Source organism: Neopsephotus bourkii, unplaced genomic scaffold (assembly GCF_033783945.1).
Source record: "Neopsephotus bourkii isolate Nb327-2 ecotype Australia unplaced genomic scaffold, CSIRO-AGI_Nbou_v1 NB_777, whole genome shotgun sequence".
In the NCBI taxonomy this organism is placed as follows: Eukaryota; Metazoa; Chordata; class Aves; order Psittaciformes; family Psittacidae; genus Neopsephotus; species Neopsephotus bourkii.
In genome coordinates, this window is record NW_026901273.1 from 1 (window position 1) to 20,817 (window position 20,817).

At 62.3% G+C, this 20,817-nt stretch overlaps 2 protein-coding genes and 1 long non-coding RNA gene across 3 annotated transcripts; all 3 read right to left on the reverse strand.

The window, feature by feature from the left end:
• Positions 1-1,086: 1,086 nt before the first annotated feature.
• LOC133213105 (carnitine O-palmitoyltransferase 1, muscle isoform-like) lies at positions 1,087-7,783 on the reverse strand. The gene is made up of 6 exons (XM_061355095.1): positions 7,684-7,783; positions 5,126-5,271; positions 3,987-4,126; positions 2,283-2,454; positions 1,819-1,920; positions 1,087-1,245 (listed from the first exon to the last, which is right to left on the reverse strand). Exons 2-6 carry the CDS (start codon positions 5,264-5,266, stop codon positions 1,087-1,089), a joined length of 714 nt encoding a protein of 237 aa, XP_061211079.1. The 5' UTR covers positions 5,267-5,271; positions 7,684-7,783.
• Positions 7,784-8,366: 583 nt separating this feature from the next.
• Positions 8,367-14,935, reverse strand: LOC133213103 (choline/ethanolamine kinase-like). The gene is made up of 11 exons (XM_061355094.1): positions 14,709-14,935; positions 12,027-12,135; positions 11,131-11,244; positions 10,927-11,060; positions 10,709-10,813; positions 10,128-10,186; positions 9,970-10,057; positions 9,777-9,885; positions 8,846-8,952; positions 8,674-8,755; positions 8,367-8,593 (listed from the first exon to the last, which is right to left on the reverse strand). Exons 1-11 carry the CDS (start codon positions 14,933-14,935, stop codon positions 8,540-8,542), a joined length of 1,188 nt encoding a protein of 395 aa, XP_061211078.1. The 3' UTR covers positions 8,367-8,539.
• Positions 14,936-19,417: 4,482 nt separating this feature from the next.
• Positions 19,418-19,898, reverse strand: LOC133213104 (uncharacterized). Its single transcript, XR_009725692.1, has 3 exons — positions 19,839-19,898; positions 19,534-19,601; positions 19,418-19,447 (listed from the first exon to the last, which is right to left on the reverse strand). It is a non-coding gene; the product is annotated as an uncharacterized LOC133213104 (long non-coding RNA).
• Between the last annotated feature and the right edge of the window lie 919 nt (positions 19,899-20,817).

Consider the following 20,817-nt stretch of genomic DNA (forward strand, 5'->3'; position numbering starts at 1 on the left):
ATGGGATGCAGATGGAGATGGGGCTGGCAATGGGATAAGGATGGGAATAGGATGGTGCGGGGAAGGGGGCAGAGATGGGATGCAGATGGAGATGGGGTTGGCAATGGGATAAGGATGCGAATAGGATGGTGCGGGGAAGGGGGCAGAGATGGGATGCAGATGGAGATGGGGTTGGCAATGGGATAAGGATGTCAATAGGATGGTGCGGGGAAGGGGACAGAGATGGGATGCAGATGGAGATGGGGCTGGCAATGGGATAAGGATGCGAATAGGATGGTGCGGGGAAGGGGGCAGAGATGGGATGCAGATGGAGATGGGGTTGGCAATGGGATAAGGATGTCAATAGGATGGTGCGGGGAAGGGGGCAGAGATGGGATGCAGATGGAGATGGGGTTGGCAATGGGATAAGGATGCGAATAGGATGGTGCGGGGAAGGGGGCAGAGATGGATGCAGATGGAGATGGGGTTGGCAATGGATAAGGATGCGAATAGGATGGTGCGGGGAAGGGGACAGAGATGGGATGCAGATGGAGATGGGGTTGGCAATGGGATAAGGATGCGAATAGGATGGTGCGGGGAAGGGGACAGAGATGGGATGCAGATGGAGATGGGGTTGGCAATGGGATAAGGATGTCAATAGGATGGTGCGGGGAAGGGGGCAGAGATGGGATGCAGATGGAGATGGGGCTGGCAATGGGATAAGGATGGGAATAGGATGGTGCGGGGAAGGGGGCAGAGATGGGATGCAGATGGAGATGGGGTTGGCAATGGGATAAGGATGCGAATAGGATGGTGCGGGGAAGGGGACAGAGATGGGATGCAGATGGAGATGGGGTTGGCAATGGGATAAGGATGCGAATAGGATGGTGCGGGGAAGGGGACAGAGATGGGATGCAGATGGAGATGGGGTTGGCAATCGGTAAGGATGCGAATAGGATGGTGCGGGGAAGGGGACAGAGATGGGATGCAGATGGAGATGGGGCTGGCAATGGGATAAGGATGCGAATAGGATGGTGCGGGGAAGGGGGCAGAGATGGGATGCAGATGGAGATGGGGTTAGGGATGGGGTTAGGGTTAGGGTTAGGGTTAGGGTGACGGATGGCTCACGTAGTTGGTGGTCCACCAGGACTTGAGGATCAGGTACTTCTGCAGGCGCGGTGCTATCGTCTCCTTGAACTCCTTGGCCAAGGTCTCCATCTCCTTGTACTTCTCATCGTCCATCAGCGGCCGCACCGACTCCAGGTACTGCAGAACGGGGCTCGGGTGACCCCAAACACATCCCAGCCCCATCCCATCCCATGCCATCCACCCCATCTCCATCCATTCCATCCTATCCCTGTCTCATTCCATCCCCATCTCATTCCATCCCATGTCATCATAGACCCACCATGCCACCACAGAGCCCCCAGCCCATCAGAGATCCCACATCCCATCATAGACCCTCCATCCCTATGCCATCATAGACCCTCCATCCCCATCCCATCATAGACTCCCCAATCCCATCCTATCCCACCATCAACCCCCACCCACCCTATCCCCATCTCATTCCATCCCATGTCATCACAGACCCACTGTCCCACCACAGAGCCCCCAGCCCATCATAGATCCCACATCCCATCATAGACCCTCCATCCCCATCCCATCATAGACCCTCCATCCCCATCCCATCATAGACCCTCCATCCCCATCCCATCATAGACCCTCCATCCCCATCCTATCATAGACTCCCCAATCCCATCCTATCCCACCATCAACCCCCACCCACCCCATCCCCATCTCATTCCATCCCATGCCATCACAGACCCCCCCCCCCCTCACACGGGTGATGGTGGCCTGCACAGGGGGCACAGGCAGTTTGGGCAGTGAGGTCTGGAAGCTGTAGAGCAGCGGCTTGCGGAAAGCCAACACCTTCATCATCACCTGCAGGGACACGGAGCCAGGGAAGGGGCATGGAGAGGCCATGAGGCACCCATCCCACCCCATCCCATCCCATCCCTGCATCCCACCCCATCCCATCCCATCCCATCCCATCCCATCCCACCCCACCCCATCCCATCCCATCCCATCCCATCCCATCCCATCCCATCCCATCCCATTCCACCCCATCCCATCCCATCCCATCCCATTCCACCCCATCCCATCCCATCCCATTCCACCCCATCCCATTCCATCCCATCCCACCCCATCCCATCCCATCCCATCCCATCCCATCCCATCCCATCCCACCCCACACCACCCCACCACACCCCACACCATCCCCTGCATGCCCTGCATGCCCTGACCATCCAGACGCGGGTGCGGCGGCTGAGGCGGCCGTGGGGCTCGAACATCCACCCATGGTAGGTGAGGAGCAGGCGCAGGGCGCGGCGGAACAGCAGCACCGTGCCCAGCCACAGCCCGGTGCCGACCAGCGCCGCGCTCAGCACCTCCTGCCCGCGGGGGCCCAGGAACCGGCTGCAGGGACACGGCACATGGGGGAGCCTCATGGGGCTGAGCCGGGGGGGCCCCGAGCACCCATGGGGGTGAGCTGCAGGGGGGGTGTGTGGGGCTGGGCCCCGGGGAGCACGCAGGGGGATGGGGACATGCAGGGGGGTCCATGGTGCCCAATGGGCTCCACGGGGGGTGGGGGGCTCCTCCCATGTCTCTCTGCACCCCCTCTGTCCCCCCATGTCCTTGTGTGCCCGCATCCCCCCTTGTCCCCTGCCATGTCCCTCCATGTCCCCCTGTGTCATCCCATGTCCTCATGTCCCTCCATGTCCCCGTGTCATCCCATGTCCTCATGTCCCTCCATGTCCCCCTGTGTCATCCCATGTCCTCATGTCCCTCCATGTCCCTCTGTGTCACCCCATGTCCTCATGTCCCTCCATGTCCCTCTGTGTCACCCCATGTCCTCATGTCCCTCCATGTCCCTCTGTGTCATCCCATGTCCTCATGTCCCTCCATGTCCCCCTGTGTCACCCCATGTCCTCATGTCCCTCCATGTCCCTCTGTGTCACCCCATGTCCTCATGTCCCTCCATGTCCCCCTGTGTCACCCCATGTCCTCATGTCCCTCCATGTCCCCCGTCACCCCATGTCCTCATGTCCCTCCATGTCCCCCTGTGTCACCCCATGTCCTCATGTCCCTCCATGTCCCCCTGTGTCACCCCATGTCATGTCCTTCCATGTCCCCCTGTGTCACCCCATGTCCTCATGTCCCTCCATGTCCCCCTGTGTCATCCCATGTCCTCATGTCCCTCCATGTCCCTCTGTGTCACCCCATGTCCTCATGTCCCTCCATGTCCCCCTGTGTCACCCCATGTCCTCATGTCCTTCCATGTCCCCCTGTGTCACCCCATGTCCTCATGTCCTCCATGTCCCCCTGTGTCACCCCATGTCCTCATGTCCCTCCATGTCCCCCTGTGTCACCCCATGTCCTCATGTCCCTCCATGTCCCCCTGTGTCATCCCATGTCCTCATGTCCCTCCATGTCCCTCTGTGTCATCCCATGTCCTCATGTCCCTCCATGTCCCTCTGTGTCATCCCATGTCCCTCCATGTCCCCCTGTGTCATCCCATGTCCTCATGTCCCTCCATGTCCCTCTGTGTCATCCCATGTCCTCATGTCCTTCCATGTCCCCCTGTGTCATCCCATGTCCTCATGTCCCTCCATGTCCCCGTGTCATCCCATGTCCTCATGTCCCTCCATGTCCCTTATGTCCAGAGCTCCATGTCCCCGTGTCATCCCATGTCCTCATGTCCCTCCATGTCCCTCTGTGTCACCCCATGTCCTCATGTCCCTCCATGTCCCCCTGTGTCACCCCATGTCCCTCCATGTCCCCCTGTGTCACCCCATGTCCCTCCATGTCCCCCTGTGTCACCCCATGTCCTCATGTCCCTCCATGTCCCCCTGTGTCACCCCATGTCCCTCCATGTCCCCCCCGTGTCACCCCATGTCCTTCCATGTCCCCCTGTGTCACCCCATGTCCCTCCATGTCCCCGCTGTCACCTCTGGGGCAGGTAGTGCTGGATGCGGGTGATGAGGCCCCGGGAAGGGTCCACCCGGCAGTAGACGGAGCCAGCGGTTGCCATGACGACGAGCACCCAGCTGGATGGGGAGGCCGGGTACACCCCGCTCAGGAACGTGTTCTATGGGCACAGGGCAGCGGTGACCGGGTGACAGTGGGGGTGACAACGGGGGGATGGGGTAATGGGGATGGGGGTGATAGGGGCGAGGGGATGGGGTGTCAGGGTATTGGAGTGATTGGGTGTCGGGATGATGGGGTGTTGGGGGTGACGGGGTGTTAAGTGACAGGGTGTCAGGGTGATGGGGGTGATGGGCTGATGATGACGATTGGGGTGACGATGGGGTGACAATGGGGTGACGATGGGGGTGATGATGGTGTGATGATGGAGGTGATGATGGGGTGACAATAAAGGTGATGATGGGGTGACAATGGGGGATGATGATGGGGTGACGATAGGGGTGATGATGGGGGTGATGATGGAGTGACGATAGGGGTGACGATGGGGTGATGATGGGGTGATGATGGGGGTGATGATGGGGTGATGATAGGGGTGACGATGGGGTGACGATAGAGGTGATGATGGGGTGACGATGGGGTGATGATGGGGGCGATGATGGGGTGATGATAGGGGTGACGATGGGGTGACGATGGGGGTGATGACGGGGTGATGATAGGGGTGACGATAGGGGTGACAACAGGGTGACAATAGGGGTGATGATGGGGTGACAATAGGGGTGATGATAGGGGTGACGATGGGGGTGACGATAGGGGTGACGACGGGTTGACGATAGGGGTGACAGTGGGGTGACAATAGGGGTGACAGGGTGACGATAGGGGTGACGATGGGGTGACGATGGGGTGACGATGGGGTGACGATGGGGTGATGATAGGGGTGACGATAGGGTGACGATAGGGTGACGATAGGGTGACGATAGGGGTGACGATGGGGTGACGATGGGGTGACGATGGGGTGATGATAGGGGTGACGACAGGGGTTATGATAGGGGTGATGATGGGGTGACAATGGGGGTGATGATGGGGGTGACGATGATGGTGACGATGGGGCTGACGATGGGGGTGACGAAGGGGGTGTGAGGTGATGGGGGTGTGAGGGTCGCACCTTGGCCTGCACGAGGCGCTTCTTCCACGCGTGTGCGGCCGAGAGGCAGAGCTGCCGCACGGCCTCGTGGCTCAGCCGCAGGTCAACGCCCTCGGGCGTGACCGTGAACTGGAACGCGACGGCCTGGTGGGCTTCCGCCATGGCGCCTGCGGCAGGAGCGCGGCACATGGGCACGGGGACGCGCACGGGGGGACGCGCACGTGAACCCGCACGCGTGGACACACACACATGGACCAACGCGCATGGACCTGCACGCATGGACCCGTACACGTGGACACACACATATGGACCTGCACACATGGACCCCCATACGATCCGAACACGTGGATCTGCACATATGGACCTGCGCGCATGGACCCGCACACATGGACCCACACACACATGGATCCACACACGTGGACCCACACGCATGGACCCGCACGCATGGACCCGCACGCATGGACCCGCACGCATGGACCTGCACGCATGGATCCGCACACATGGATCCGCACACGTGGACCCACACACGTGGACACACAGATATGGACCCGCACACATGGATCCACACATGTGGATCCACACACATGGACCCGCACGCGTGGACCCGCACACATGGACCCACATACATGGACCCGCACACATGGATCCACACATGTGGATCCACACACATGGACCCGCACGTGTGGACCCACACGCATGGACCCGCACACGTGGAGACACACACATGGACCCACATGCATGGACCCGCACAGGTGGACCCGCACACATGGACCTGCACCCATGGACCTGCACCCATGGACCCGCATGCATGGACCCGCACGCAAGGACCCGCACGCGTGGACCCGCACACATGGACCCGCACACGTGGACCCGCACGCAGCCCACCCCACACATCCCAGCCCCATGGGCACAGCCTCACTTGGGGACAGCTCTGATGGTCCCACCCCACACATCCCAGCCCTGTGTATCCCACCCCATAGGCACAGCCCCATGGGCCCAGCCCCACCTACGGACATCCCGGGGGGACCCACCCCACACATCCCAGCCCTGTGTATCCCACCCCGTAGGCACAGCCCCATGGGCCCAGCCCCACCTACGGACATCCCGGGGGGTCCCACCCCACACATCCCAGCCCCAGGCAACCCCACCCAACACCCTGCAGCCCTATGGGCACAGCCCCACACTCCCCCACCCCACAGCACAGGCCAGACCCATGAGCCCAGCCCCACATGGGGATGCCCCCAGCTCCCCCCCCCCCTCCAGGCCTGGCCCCACATGGGCCCACGGGGACATCCCCAGTGCCCCCCCGGTGCAGGCCCCGGTTGGCTCCGGTGCCGCGGTCACACGGGCTTGGCCGAGGGCCCACTGAGGGAAGGGTCAGAGATGGCAGCGGCTGCGGCAGCGGCACAAGCACATGGGTAAAGGAACACTGGGACACACGTGGGACATGGGGACACACGGAGGGACACACAGAGGGGGACACATGGGCCATAGGGACACATGGAGGGACATAGGGACACACACAGGGACACACATAGGGACACACACAGGGACATAGGGACACAAGGAGGGACACACATAGGGACACACATAGGGCCATAGGGACACACATACACCGACACACAGAGGGGCACAGGGACAACCCCCCCCACACACCCCTCACTCACAGGGAGCTGCCCGGGCCCTGCCCACAGCAAGGACAAGGCAGCACCAGCCCCAGAGCCAGCAGCCTCACACTGCACAGGGCACACTGCACACTGCACGGGGCACAGGGCACATTGCACACTGCACAGGGCACACTGAACACGCTGTCCCCTGCACCGGGACATGGCACACTGCACACTGCACAGGGCACACTGCACCGGGACATGGCACACTGCACACTGCATACACTGTCCCCTGCACTGGAACATGGCACAATGCACACTGCACACAGCACACCCTATCCCCTGCAGGGGACCATGGAGCCAGGGGGCCACTTCACTGCACAGTTACACTGCACTGCACTGCTTAAACTGCACGGACTGCACCGAGCAGCTCCAGTGCACTGCACTGAAGCACACTGCACAGCTGCACAGGCACACTGCACTGCACTGTGTGCATTACACTGCACTGCACTACCACCCATTAACTGGTACCGATTACTGCTCTGCGCCTCACTGTGTCACACTGCACCCACTGCACCGCGCTGAACCACATCACCCTGCCCTCGAGTGCAGCGCACTGCACGGCTCAGCACGGCAGCCTGCTGCATGCACTGCACAGGACGGCACCGCAGGGGTGACCCCCTCACTGCCCCGGCTGCATGCACTGCACAGGACGGCACCGCAGGGGTGACCCCCTCACTGCCCCGGCTGCATGCACTGCACAGGGCGGCACCGCACAGTGACCCCCTCACTGCCCCGGCTGCATGCACTGCACAGGGCGGCACCGCAGGGGTGACCCCCTCACCCCGCACAAGGTCACCGGGACCGGGGGCCTCGCGGCGCTCCCCCCGCACACACCGGGTCCGGGTCCGGGCCCCCCCTCCCCTCCCCCCCCGGCCGTGTTCCCCACGGGGACCCCCCCGGGCTCGGTACCTGCTGCGGGGCGCGGGCGCGCGACAGCCCCGGGCTGGCGGGTCCCCGGTAACCGGACACCGGCGGGGCGGGAGCGGGCGGCGGCACCGCCCCGGGGAGCGGGCACGGGGGGGACCCGCGCGGCCCGAGGGGGATCCGCAGCGGGCGGTCAGGAACCGACAGCAGCGACACCGGATACCCCGGGAGAGACCCGCATGGGGGGGAGCGGGACCCCAGCACAGAGCCGCTTCCACCGGGGGAACCGAGGCGGGGAACCGGCACCCCAAAGATGCAGAACCCCCGGGGGAAACCATCCTCGAGCAGGGACCCGCATCCTCGAGCAGGGACCCGCATCTTCGAGCACAGACCCGCATCCCGAGAGGGACCCGCATCCCCAACCAGGGACCTGCATCCTCGAGCAGGGACCCGCATCCTCGAGCATCCATCACCACCATCACCACCACCACCACCACCACCACATCCATCACCACCATTACCACCATCACTTCCATCACCATCACCACCATCACCACCATCACCACCATCACATCCATCACATCCATCACCACCATCACATCCATCACCTCCATCATCACCATCACCACCATCACCACCATCACATCCATCACATCCATCACCACCATCACATCCATCACCACCATCACCACCATCACCTCCATCACCACCATCACATCCATCACCACCATCATCACCATCATCACCGTGTTTATTGGTCCAAGTCACATTCTGCTGTCGGAGGGAGGCAGGAGTGGCAGCCCCTGGTCCCAGTGCAGCCCCTGCACCAGCCCTAGAGGTGTGGGGAGGGCCATGGCGGGGGGACAGGACAGGCTGCAAGTGGGGGGCACGTGGTGGGCGCTCAGCACTGCTCCTTGTGCTGGAAATAGGCCTCGAAGCGGCTCTGAGCATAGTCCTGGGGGGACAGGAGAGGGTCAGGGCTGTGCCCCCCCCCGACACCCCACACTGCGGGAGGGAGCCCCAGGCAGTGCTCACCAGGTACCCGAACTCGATGGTGGAGATCTTGGCCTGCAGGATGGACCACAGCCCCCAGAAGAAGTGAGAGGCCAAAACGAACCTGCGGGAGAGCAGCAGTGACCCCTGCCCTGCCCCACACACCCCATGGGGCACGGTGTGGGGCTGAGGGGGGTCCTGTGCCCTCACGCACCGGTGGATCTCAGTGAGCATCTCCTGCTCGATGCGCGCCTGCTCCTCGGGTGCCGCATCCCTGGGGTGGCCCGGGGCCTCCGAGAGGTAGCAACGGATGAAATGGAGCTGTGGGATGGAAGAGTGGGGCCATGGAGGGGGGGAAGCGTGGGATCATGGGATCAACAGGGGTGGAAAACAGCTTCAAGCTCACCCAGTCCAACCTTACCCCAGTACTGCCAAGGGCACCACTGCCCCATGGCACTGAGGGTGTGTGAACCCTTGCAGGGCCGGTGCCTGCAGCCCTGCCCTGGGCAGCCTGTTCCAATGCCTGAGCACCCTCTGGGGCAGGAATTGTTCCTCAGCTCCATCTAACCCTGCCCTGGTGCAGCTTGAGGCCGGTTCCTCTTGTCCCATCCCTTGTTCCTTGGGAGCAGAGCCCAGCCCCTCCTGGCTCCATCCTCCTCTCAGGCACTTGGAGGCAGCCATCAGGTCCCCCCTGAGCCTTCTCTTCTCCATCTGAACCCCCCAGGTCCCTCAGCCCTTCCCCATCTCCCCTGTGCTCCAGGCCCTGCTCCAGCTCCATTCCCTTCTCTGGCCCCGCTCCAGCCCCTCAATGTCTCTCTTGCAGTGAGGGGCCCAGAGCTGAACACAGGATCTGAGGTGCGGCCTCACCAGTGCCCAGCACAGGGGCACAATCCCTGCCCTGGCCCTGCTGCCGCACTGGTGCTGGTCCAGGCCAGGATGCTGGGGGCTCCCTGGGCACAAGCTGCTCATGCTCAGCTCCATCCCTCAGCACCCAGCTCCTTTCCCATGAGCAGTTTCCAGCCGCTCTTCCCAAGCCCGCAGCGCTCCATGGGGTTGCTGTGACCCAAGTGCAGGAGCCTCATTGAACCCCATCCCATTGGCTCATTCCATTGGTGTGGGATGCATCCGATGCCCCCCAGCCCTACCTGCTGCTCCCGGCTGGGGTAGTTCTCTGGGGTAGCCTTGAAGAAGGGCCAGGAATGGTGTGTGTAGTCATAGGTCCACTCGCAGAAGTGGTTCCCGATGTCGAAGCCCCTGTGGAAGGGTCCAGATGAGCCCAGTCCCGGCCTCAGCAGACTGGGAACACTGGGAAGGCCACAGGGTAGTGCCCCAACGCACCGGTAGTTGTAGCTGCTGTACTCGAAGTCAATGAGCATCAGCTTATCAGAGGAGGAGGCCTCACGCCCAGCCAGCAGCAGCACGTTCCCTGTGGGGAGATGGGGTCTGGGGGTGTCCCAGCAGGAACGCTGGAGCTGGGGGGAGCCACAGCCACTCACCCTCCTGCACATCGTTGTGGCAGAAGACCACGGGCGAAGGGGTGGCCTCCAGCAGGTCCCTGGGGATGAGAATGGGGAGGACACCTCAGAAAGCCACAGGGACATGGGGGTCACCAGTGTCACCACCAGTGTCACCACTGCATGTGGGTGGACAGAGCTATGGACACAGCTGGGATCCACGCTTCAGGAGCATAGAACCATGGAATGGTTTGGGTTGGAAGGGACCTTAAAGCTCATCCAGTTTCAGCACCGTGCAACAGGCAGGGACCCCTTCCACTGGAGCAGCTTGCTCCAAGCCCCTGTGTCCAACCTGGCCTTGAGCACTGCCAGGGATGGGGCAGCCACAGCTTCTCTGGGCACCCTGTGCCAGCGCCTCAGCACCCTCACAGGGAAGAGCTCCTGCCTCAGAGCTAACATGGCAGAGACCCTGCCCCAGGGATGTGGGGCCCCTTCCAAGAGCTGCCCCATGGTGACATCCCCCAGGGGCACGGGATGGAAGAGAGCAGGTCCAGAGCAGCCGGGTTCCCCCTGGCTCCTGTGAGGAGCTCAGCAGGAGCCAGGCCCAGCGCGGTGCCGCTCACCGGAGGCTCCTCAGCTCTGCCTCCAGGTTGTACGCCCGGAGCTGCTCGAACCTCCTGAGCTGCTCGGCCTGGGGGAAGCTGAGCTCCGAGATCTGCCTCAGGTACCTGCAGGGGGCGAGACAGGCGCGGTGCTGGCGCTTGGAGGGATGCCCCCGGGTGCTGCATCCCCAGCACAGAGCCAGGGCCACCGGGGATCCCTCGCCCGGCGCCCCCCTCACCACTCCATGGTCCCAAAGAGCCACTTGGGCTCCTTGTTGAAGGGCATCACCATGCCGTGGAACCGGGACATCTTCACCGCGATCTCCCCGGAGATGTGGGGGTCCCGCAGGTCCTCAGTGCGCAGGCGCCGGCTCTGGGGGGGGTTCATCAGGGTGGTGGCGCCGGGGGGGTGTCAGGCAGGGCCGAGCCCCCCCGGTCCGTACCGGGATGTACTGCTCCAGCCGCCCCTCCGGGAACACGCCCAAGAGCCGCGGCCCCAGCGCCCGCTCCGCCAGCACAGCAAACATCACGCTCTGCAGCACCAGCGAGTCCAGGCCCTGCACAGCGGGAGGAGGAGGCGCTAGAGGGTGGGGGGTTCGGGGGGTCTGCAGGGTATGGGGGTGAATGGGGGTACTGGGAGTGCCAGAGGGGTTCTGGAGATGCTGGGGACTGATGGGGGAGGCTGAGGGATACTGGGGGTACCAGGGAGTGATGGGAGCATGGGGGTGCTGGGGATGCTGAGGGGTGATTGTGTGTGATGGGGAGAGCTGGGGGGTGGTGGGGGGAGCCTGAGGGATACTGGGGGTATGTGCGGTACTGGGGGTACCAGGGAGTGATGGGAGTATGGGGGTGCTGGGGATGCTGAGGGGTGATTGTGTGTGGTGGGGAGAGCTGGGGGGTGGTGGGGGGAGCCTGAGGGATACTGGGGGTATGTGCGGTACTGGGGGTACCAGGGAGTGATGGGAGTATGGGGGTGCTGGGGATGCTGAGGGGTGATTGTGTGTGGTGGGGAGAGCTGGGGGGGTGTCAGAGATGCTGGGGGGAGCCTGAGGGATACTGGGGGTACCTGGGAGTAATGGGAGTATGGGGGGTGCTGGGGATGCTGAGGGGTGATTGTGTGTGATGGGGAGAGCTGGGGGGTGGTGGTGGGAGCCTGAGGGATACTGGGGGTATGTGCGGTACTGGGGGTACCAGGGAGTGATGGGAGTATGGGGGTGCTGAGGGGTGATTGTGTGTGCTGGGGAGAGCTGGGGGGTGTCAGAGATGCTGGGGGGATACTGGGGTTCCCATGAGGTAAGGGGGTTCCCAGGGGATGCTGGGGGGTCAAGGGGGTGCTGACCTGCAGGATGGCCCCATAGATGCGCAGCAGGACCTGCCGTGGCTCGTCCCCCACGCTGAGCACTCGCTCTGGCAGCCAGCACTTGTAGAGCAGATTGCTGAGCCCCCCGCTGCGGCCCCGCATCAGCCACGGCCACCGGGCACCCCGAGAGCAGGGCCATGGGTTTACAGTGGGACAAAGGGGGGCACCCCGAGAGCAGGGCCATGGGTTTACAGCGGGACAAAGGGGGGCACCCCGAGAGCAGGGCCATGGGTTTACAGCGGGACAAAGGGGGGCACCCCGAGAGCAGGGCCATGGGTTTACAGTGGGACAAAGGGGGGCACCCCGAGCAGGGCCATGGGTTTACAGTGGGACAAAGGGGGGCACCCGAGAGCAGGGCCATGGGTTTACAGTGGGACAAAGGGGGGCACCCCGAGAGCAGGGCCATGGGTTTACAGTGGGACAAAGGGGGCACCGAGAGCAGGGCCATGGGTTTACAGTGGGACAAAGGGGGGCACCAGGACAGCAGGGCCATGGGTTTACAGTGGGACAAAGGGGGGCACCCCGAGAGCAGGGCCATGGGTTTACAGTGGGACAAAGGGGGGCACCCCGAGAGCAGGGCCATGGGTTTACAGTGGGACAAAGGGGGGCACCCCGAGAGCAGGGCCATGGGTTTACAGTGGGACAAAGGGGGGCACCCCGAGAGCAGGGCCATGGGTTTACAGCGGGACAAAGGGGGGCACCAGGACAGCAGGGCCAGGGGTTTACAGTGGGACAAAGGGGGCACCCCGAGAGCAGGGCCATGGGTTTACAGTGGGACAAGAGGGCGCCTCAGAGAGCAGGGCCATGGGTTTACAGCGGGACAAAAGGGCACCCCCGAGAGCAGGGCCATGGGTTTACACGGGACAAAGGGAGCCCCAAGCAGGGCCATGGGTTTACAGCGGGACGGGGCACCCCGAGCAGGGCCATGGGTTTACAGCGGGACAAAGGGGGCACCCGAGAGCAGGGCCATGGGTTTACAGTGGGACAAAGGGGGCACCCAGAGCAGGGCCATGGGTTTACAGTGGGACAAAGGGGGGCACCCCAGGAGCAGGGCCATGGGTTTACAGTGGGACAAAGGGGGGCACCCCGAGAGCAGGGCCATGGGTTTACAGCGGGACAAAGGGGGGCACCCCGAGAGCAGGGCCATGGGTTTACAGCGGGACAAAGGGGGGCACCCCGAGAGCAGGGCCATGGGTTTACAGTGGGACAAAGGGGGGCACCAGGACAGCAGGGCCATGGGTTTACAGTGGGACAAAGGGGGGCACCCCGAGAGCAGGGCCATGGGTTTACAGTGGGACAAAGGGGGGCACCCCGAGAGCAGGGCCATGGGTTTACAGCGGGACAAAGGGGGGCACCCCGACAGCAGGGCCATGGGTTTACAGTGGGACAAAGGGGGGCACCCCGAGAGCAGGGCCATGGGTTTACAGCGGGACAAAGGGGGGCACCCCGAGAGCAGGGCCATGGGTTTACAGTGGGACAAAGGGGGGCACCCCGAGAGCAGGGCCATGGGTTTACAGCGGGACAAAGGGGGGCACCCCACACACCATGGGTTTACAGGGCCCCGAGAGCAGGGCCATGGGTTTACAGCGGGACAAAGGGGGGCACCCCGAGAGCAGGGCCATGGGTTTACAGTGGGACAAAGGGGGGCACCCCGAGAGCAGGGCCATGGGTTTACAGCGGGACAAAGGGGGGCACCCTGAGAGCAGGGCCATGGGTTTACAGCGGGACAAAGGGGGGCACCCCGAGAGCAGGGCCATGGGTTTACAGTGGGACAAAGGGGGGCACCCCGAGAGCAGGGCCATGGGTTTACAGTGGGACAAAGGGGGGCACCCTGAGAGCAGGGCCATGGGTTTACAGTGGGACAAAGGGGGGCACCCCGAGAGCAGGGCCATGGGTTTACAGTGGGACAAAGGGGGGCACCCTGAGAGCAGGGCCATGGGTTTACAGCGGGACAAAGGGGGGCACCCCAGAGCAGGGCCATGGGTTTACAGCGGGACAAAGGGGGGCACCCCGAGAGCAGGGCCATGGGTTTACAGCGGGACAAAGGGGGGCACCCTGAGAGCAGGGCCATGGGTTTACAGCGGGACAAAGGCACCCCGAGAGCAGGGCCATGGGTTTACAGTGGGACAAAGGGGGGCACCCCGAGAGCAGGGCCATGGGTTTACAGTGGGACAAAGGGGGGCACCCCGAGAGCAGGGCCATGGGTTTACAGTGGGACAAGGAGGGGCACCAGGCAGAGGACTGGGACACTGGAGCTGGGGCAACCGGGGTCACTGGGACACCAGCCAGGGCAATTGGGGAACACTGGGACGCTGGTAGGGGAGGCAACAGGGGTACAGTAGGAGAGGGACTGGGACACTCGGGGTTGGGCAAATGGGAGCCACTGGGGGGACACTGGGAGGGTGACTGGGGTACTGGTCAGGGACAACTGGGGCACACTTGAGAGGACAGAGGCACCGGCTGGGGAGGCAACTGGGGATCCTGGGAATGGGACCGACACAGCAGTCAGAGGGCAACTGGGCAGGCACACCGGGAGAAGCGGGAGGGAGGCTGGGACACCAGTATGGGGTCACGGGGAAGGCACTGGGCGCAGGATGGGGATACAGGGGCTGCGGGCACCGGGGGCACCAGGCTGGTGCCGCGGCCCGGGGCGGCTCGTACCTGACGGGCTCGATCCCGAACTCGTCAGGCGCGATGAGCTTCCAGGAACCGGCGAGGAACTCCCGGCACCAGGCGAAGGCGCGCAGGCGGGTGGCGGCGGGCACGGCGGCGGGCTCGGGCACGGGCACGGGCACGGGTACAGCCCCAGCCTCGGTGCTGGGTACGGGCACGGGCACGGGCACGGCCCCGACCCCGACACCGCCGCTGCACTCCCGTCCCGCCGCCATGGCCGCCGCGTCCGCCGGGCGGGCCGAGGGGCGGAGCGGAGCGCCTGTCTGGCCAATGGTAAAGCGCTTCCGGCGGTGACGTTGCCGAGCGCCGCCAATGGGCTGCCGCGGCAGGGCGGCCGCAGGAGGGGGGAGCGGAGGCGAGGCAAGGCCGCGGCGTGGCCGGGGTCGGGATCGGGATCGGGATCGGGATCGGGACCGGGATCGGGACCGGGATCGGGATCGGGATCGGGATCGGGATCGGGACCGGGATCGGGATCGGGACCGGGATCGGGATCGGGATCGGGACCGGGATCGGGATCGGGATCGGGACCGGGGTCGATGAGCTTTCAGGTCCCGGCCAGCCCAGTCCATTCCATGATGCTGTGATCCTCAATCCCGCTGCAGGAAGGGACAGGCTGGGCAGGGGTTGCAGCGGGGGCTGCGGGGCAGGCGGTGTCGGGCCTGGCGGGAGGGGCCCGGCTCTGCCCCCAGCGCGGAGCGGCGCTCAGCGCCCTGGATGGTTCCACCCCGGTGAAACCGCTCTGGACTCCTGCAGTAAGGTTTGTGTCACCCATGGCGCGCACCAAGGCTTCCCAGCCAGCTGCTGGGTGATGAGAGCCACCCAGTGCCACCCAGTCGGGTGCCCGAGGGATGGGGTGCTGGCCATGGAGCGGGAGGAGCTGATAACCCCAGCCTGGGTTGGGTTGAAGGGACCTTAAAGCTCCTCCAGCTCCAACCCCAACCCCTTCCACTGGAGCAGCTTGCTCCAAGCCCCTGTGTCCAACCTGGCCTTGAGCACTGCCAGGGATGGGGCAGCCACAGCTTCTCTGGGCACCCTGTGCCAGCGCCTCAGCACCCTCACAGGGAAGAGCTCCTGCCTAATCTCCAACCTGAACCTCCCCTGTTTCAGTCTGAACCCATCACCCCTTGTCCCATCACTGCACTCTGGGATCAAGAGCCCCTCTGCAGCATCCCTGCAGCCCCCTTCAGGCCCTGGAAGCGGCTCTGAGGGCTCCGCGCAGCTCCTCCTCTCCAGGGGATCCCAGAACTCCCGTCCATTGTGGTACCAGGGACAAGGAGCCGGTGCCAAGCGCTGCCGCTGCTGCGGGGCTGCAGAGCCTCGTGTCCCTGTGAGAGGCGCCCGTGTCCCGCAGGATCCGGTCCCGTGTCCCGTGTGTGTGAACGGGGCCGTGCAGCAGACACCGGGTGAGAGCGGGACCGGCAGCAGGGGTGGGAGCCAATCGGTACCCATGGGGTGGGATGGGACCCGTGAGCCCTCATGGGATGGGATGGGATGGGAACCCCATGATCCCTGATGGGATGGGATGGGATAGGGCTCCCATGATCCCTCATGGGATGGGATGGGACCCGTAATCCCTCATGGGACAGGATGGGATGGGATGGGAACCCCATGATCCCTCATGGGATGGGATGGGATGGGATAGGGCTCCCATGATCCCTCATGGGATGGGATGGGATGGGATGGGACCCGTGATCCCTCATGGGATAGGATGGGATGGGATGGGAACCCCATGATCCCTCATGGGATGGGATGGGATGGGATAGGGCTCCCATGATCCCTCATGGGATGGGATGGGATGGGATGGGACCCGTGATCCCTCATGGGATAGGATGGGATGGGATGGGAACCCCATGATCCCTCATGGGATGGGATGGGATGGGATAGGGCTCCCATGATCCCTCATGGGATGGGATGGGATAGGGCTCCCATGATCCCTCATGGGATGGGATGGGATGGGATAGGGCTCCCATGATCCCTCATGGGATGGGATGGGATGGGACCCCATGACCTCGATGACCCTCCATGACCTCCACAACTGCCCTGCCCCCCATCACCCCAATGACCCCGGATGACCTCGTGCCCCCATCTCCCCATTGCGGGCCCGTGTGCGGAGGCGCCGCCAGGGGGCGCGGAGCGCAGGTGCGCGCGGCTCCAGCAGGGGGCGCTCCGCCGGTCAGCCCGCCGCCAGGGGCGCTGCCGCGCATGATGCCTCCCCCATTCAAGGATGCGCCCGCCCAGACAAGCCCCGCCCAGCGACTTCCGGTTCCGGGTGCAGTTACCGGGAAGCAGGGGCGGTGGCGGCGGGTACCGGTGGCGGCTCTTGGGGGGCCCCCCACAGCCTCCAGCACCCGCAGCGGCCCCCAGGCACCTGCCGCGGTTTGGGCACCAGCGCTTCCAAGCACAGGGAGCTGCAGGAGCGGGGAACTGCAGGGGGACAGCGGAAGTGAGGGCACATGGGGACTTGGGGAGAGACAGGGCTGAGCTCACTGCTCTAAACCAGAGAACAAGGTTTTACTGAGGGACAGGGCTGAGCTCACTGCTCTGAACCAGAGAACAAGGTTTTACTGAGGGACAGGGCTGAGCTCACTGCTCTGAACCAGAGAACAAGGTTTTACTGAGGGACAGGGCTGAGCTCACTGCTCTAAACCAGAGAACAAGGTTTTACTGAGGGACAGGGCTGAGCTCACTGCTCTGAACCAGAGAACAAGGTTTTACTGAGGGACAGGGCTGAGCTCACTGCTCTGAACCAGAGAACAAGGTTTTACTGAGGGACAGGGCTGAGCTCACTGCTCTAAACCAGAGAACAAGGTTTTACTGAGGGACAGGGCTGAGCCACTCACTGCTCTGAACCAGAGAACAAGGTTTTACTGAGGGACAGGGCTGAGCTCACTGCTCTGAACCAGAGAACAAGGTTTTACTGAGGGACAGGGCTGAGCTCACTGCTCTAAACCAGAGAACAAGGTTTTACTGAGGGACAGGGCTGAGCTCACTGCTCTAAACCAGAGAACAAGGTTTTACTGAGGGACAGGGCTGAGCTCACTGCTCTAAACCAGAGAACAAGGTTTTACTGAGGGACAGGGCTGAGCTCACTGCTCTGAACCAGAGAACAAGGTTTTACTGAGGGACAGGGCTGAGCTCACTGCTCTAAACCAGAGAACAAGGTTTTACTGAGGGACAGGGCTGAGCTCACTGCTCTAAACCAGAGAACAAGGTTTTACTGAGGGACAGGGCTGAGCTCACTGCTCTAAACCAGAGAACAAGGTTTTACTGAGGGACAGGGCTGAGCTCACTGCTCTGAACCAGAGAACAAGGTTTTACTGAGGGACAGGGCTGAGCTCACTGCTCTGAACCAGAGAACAAGGTTTTACTGAGGGACAGGGCTGAGCTCACTGCTCTGAACCAGAGAACAAGGTTTTACTGAGGGACAGGGCTGAGCTCACTGCTCTGAACCAGAGAACAAGGTTTTACTGAGGGACAGGGCTGAGCTCACTGCTCTGAACCAAGAACAAGGTTTTACTGAGGGACAGGGCTGAGCTCACTGCTCTAAACCAGAGAACAAGGTTTTACTGAGGGACAGGGCTGAGCTCACTGCTCTAAACCAGAGAACAAGGTTTTACTGAGGGACAGGGCTGAGCTCACTGCTCTGAACCAGAGAACAAGGTTTTACTGAGGGACAGGGCTGAGCTCACTGCTCTAAACCAGAGAACAAGGTTTTACTGCTCTTTGAAAGCTAAAGATACTTTAGCGGACTGGTGTGAAACAATGAACTCATGTTTGGTGGGGCCACTGCATTCCACAGACGTACAACACAAACATTGTTCTCTTTCTGCCACCTAACTTAAGCTAAAAAGTACTTTATGTTTTCCAGGCACTGGCTTTCCTTATATCAAGCCCCCTTTTACCTTTCCAAATCCTTTTGCTATGTGACTCCGTTTTGATCAAGAGATCTGAACCTTTGTAACTTGTCTAATCTTGTGTCTTTAGCGAGCTTTGTTTCTGTTATCACAGAATCCCAGAATCCCAAGGGTTGGGAGGGACCTCAGGAGATCATCTGGTCCAACCCCCCGCAAGAGCAGGGTAACCCAGAGTACATCACACAGGAACTTGTCCAGGCGGGCCTTGAATAGCTCCAATGTGGGAGACTCCACAGCCCCCCTGGACAGCCTGTTCCAGTGCTCTGGCACTCGCACAGTAAAGAAGTTCCTCCTGATGTTAATGTGGAACCTTCTGTGCTCCAGTTTACACCCATTGCCCCTTGTCCTAGCACTGGGCATCACTGAAAAAACCCTAGCTCCATCACCCTGACACCCACCCATTGCATATTTGTGAACACTGATGAGGTCACCCCTCAGCTCTATCCACGTAACCACACCTGTGGTTTGCAAAAGCCAATGCATTTATGTGTTTATCCCAGCACGGACACAGACAGAGGGACAGGGACATGGCCAACGATGGACAGGCAGAGGGACAGGGGGTGCAATCCCCCCCCCCCGGGGCCATGCACTCACTAGGGGCTCCTTCCTCCAGCTCCTCCAGGGCCTCAATGTCCTCGTGCTCCCCAGAGTAACCTATGGGGAGGGAATGTGCTCAGTGACACAGCGGGACGGGGCCCCCCATAGCGGTGGGATAGGGACTGGGGGGTCTGGGGGTGCAGCACCTTCTCCATTGTCCTCAGTCCCTTGCTCCTCCTCCATCAGCTCCGGCTCCTCCTCGGCCTGCAGTGGCTCCTGCAGGGAACAGGCCTGAGCCCGCACCCCGGGGGTACAGGGGGGGGTCCCCAGCCCAACACCCCCCCTCCTCCAGCCCCACTCACCCTGGGCTGCAGCTTCCTCTGCGCTGCCACCCGCTCCTTCATCTGCTTCCAGTAGAGCACCTCCAGGTCTGCAGTGGGACGGGCGCAGGGCAGCACCTCTGCACCCTGGGGGGGGGTCCAGCCCCTCCAGCTCCCCCCATCAAGGCACGGGGTGGCCACTGGTGCCATCCCAGGCTCCACTCACAGTTGTGGGGTGCAGGGTCCCCTCTGCCCTGGGTCTGTCCCCCCAAGGGCACAGTGCAGGGGCTGGGGGGCCGAGAGCCCCAGGCAGGACACGGAGCATCTCCCCCAGCCCCACCACTCACCCGCAGAGGTCGGGCCGTTCCTCTTGGCTCTCCTGCCGTCCGAGACGTTGGCGTCCGGGGGAACCAGAGGGGTGAAGCTCCCAAAGGTGTTCTCACAGGGGAACACATAACTGGGGCAAAACCTGAATAATCCTGACAGACACAGCACGGCCGTGAGAGGCCCGAGCAAGGTTAAGCAAGCAAGGTAAGAAGAAGCTGGAATTCACTGAGTTAATGAGAACTGTGGGCTGTTGGCAAGCTTTCGAGGTCAAGTTCTCACACCTGTGCTTAACCAATTGTGTGTTAGTCGCTAAGGGTCCTCAAGACATGTATCCAATCATCATATGCCAAATCACTGTAAGTGCCTGTAAGAAATGGTATCTAAGGAGTTAAAGCTTTGTAATAAATAGGCATTCGCTGATCACGTTGATGGTTCCTGCGTTGTCCGTGACTCCCGCGTCGACAAACGGCGCCCGAGCAGGGACCCTCAGATCAGGAACTTGTGGCATCACGTTTGAAGGTCCCATCAAAGAAGAGGGGGCGGAGAGCCGGCCCAAAGTCAGCGCTGCCCCGGCGCTGTGGAAGTCAGAGGTCTGCAAACAGTGGAGTAACCGTGGGACCTCGCCCTGATCAGGTGGGCGGCCGGGGAGGAGAGGGGGCACTTGCCTTCTAAAGAGGAACAGGCAGTGATGGAGCTCCTCCACATAATTCTCTCTAAGAGAGGACTGCAGCATGATAGTGCCGCCTCACAGAGGCTGTTAAAGTGGGCCTGGGATAGGGGCTTTATCCCCACAGAGCAAGCCACCTTTGAAGTTTCTGAATGGGAACGTATAGGTCAGGCGTTGTGGGATGAGATTAGTAAAGGGACAAAGGAAGCCCTGAAGTATTCGTTATGGAGATTGATAATTGAGACTTTAAAGGAAATGAGATCAGAACAGGCAGCAGTGGCATCTGTTTTCCTGGCCACTGCTCCTTCACAAAGTCACTCAGAGGTAGAGAA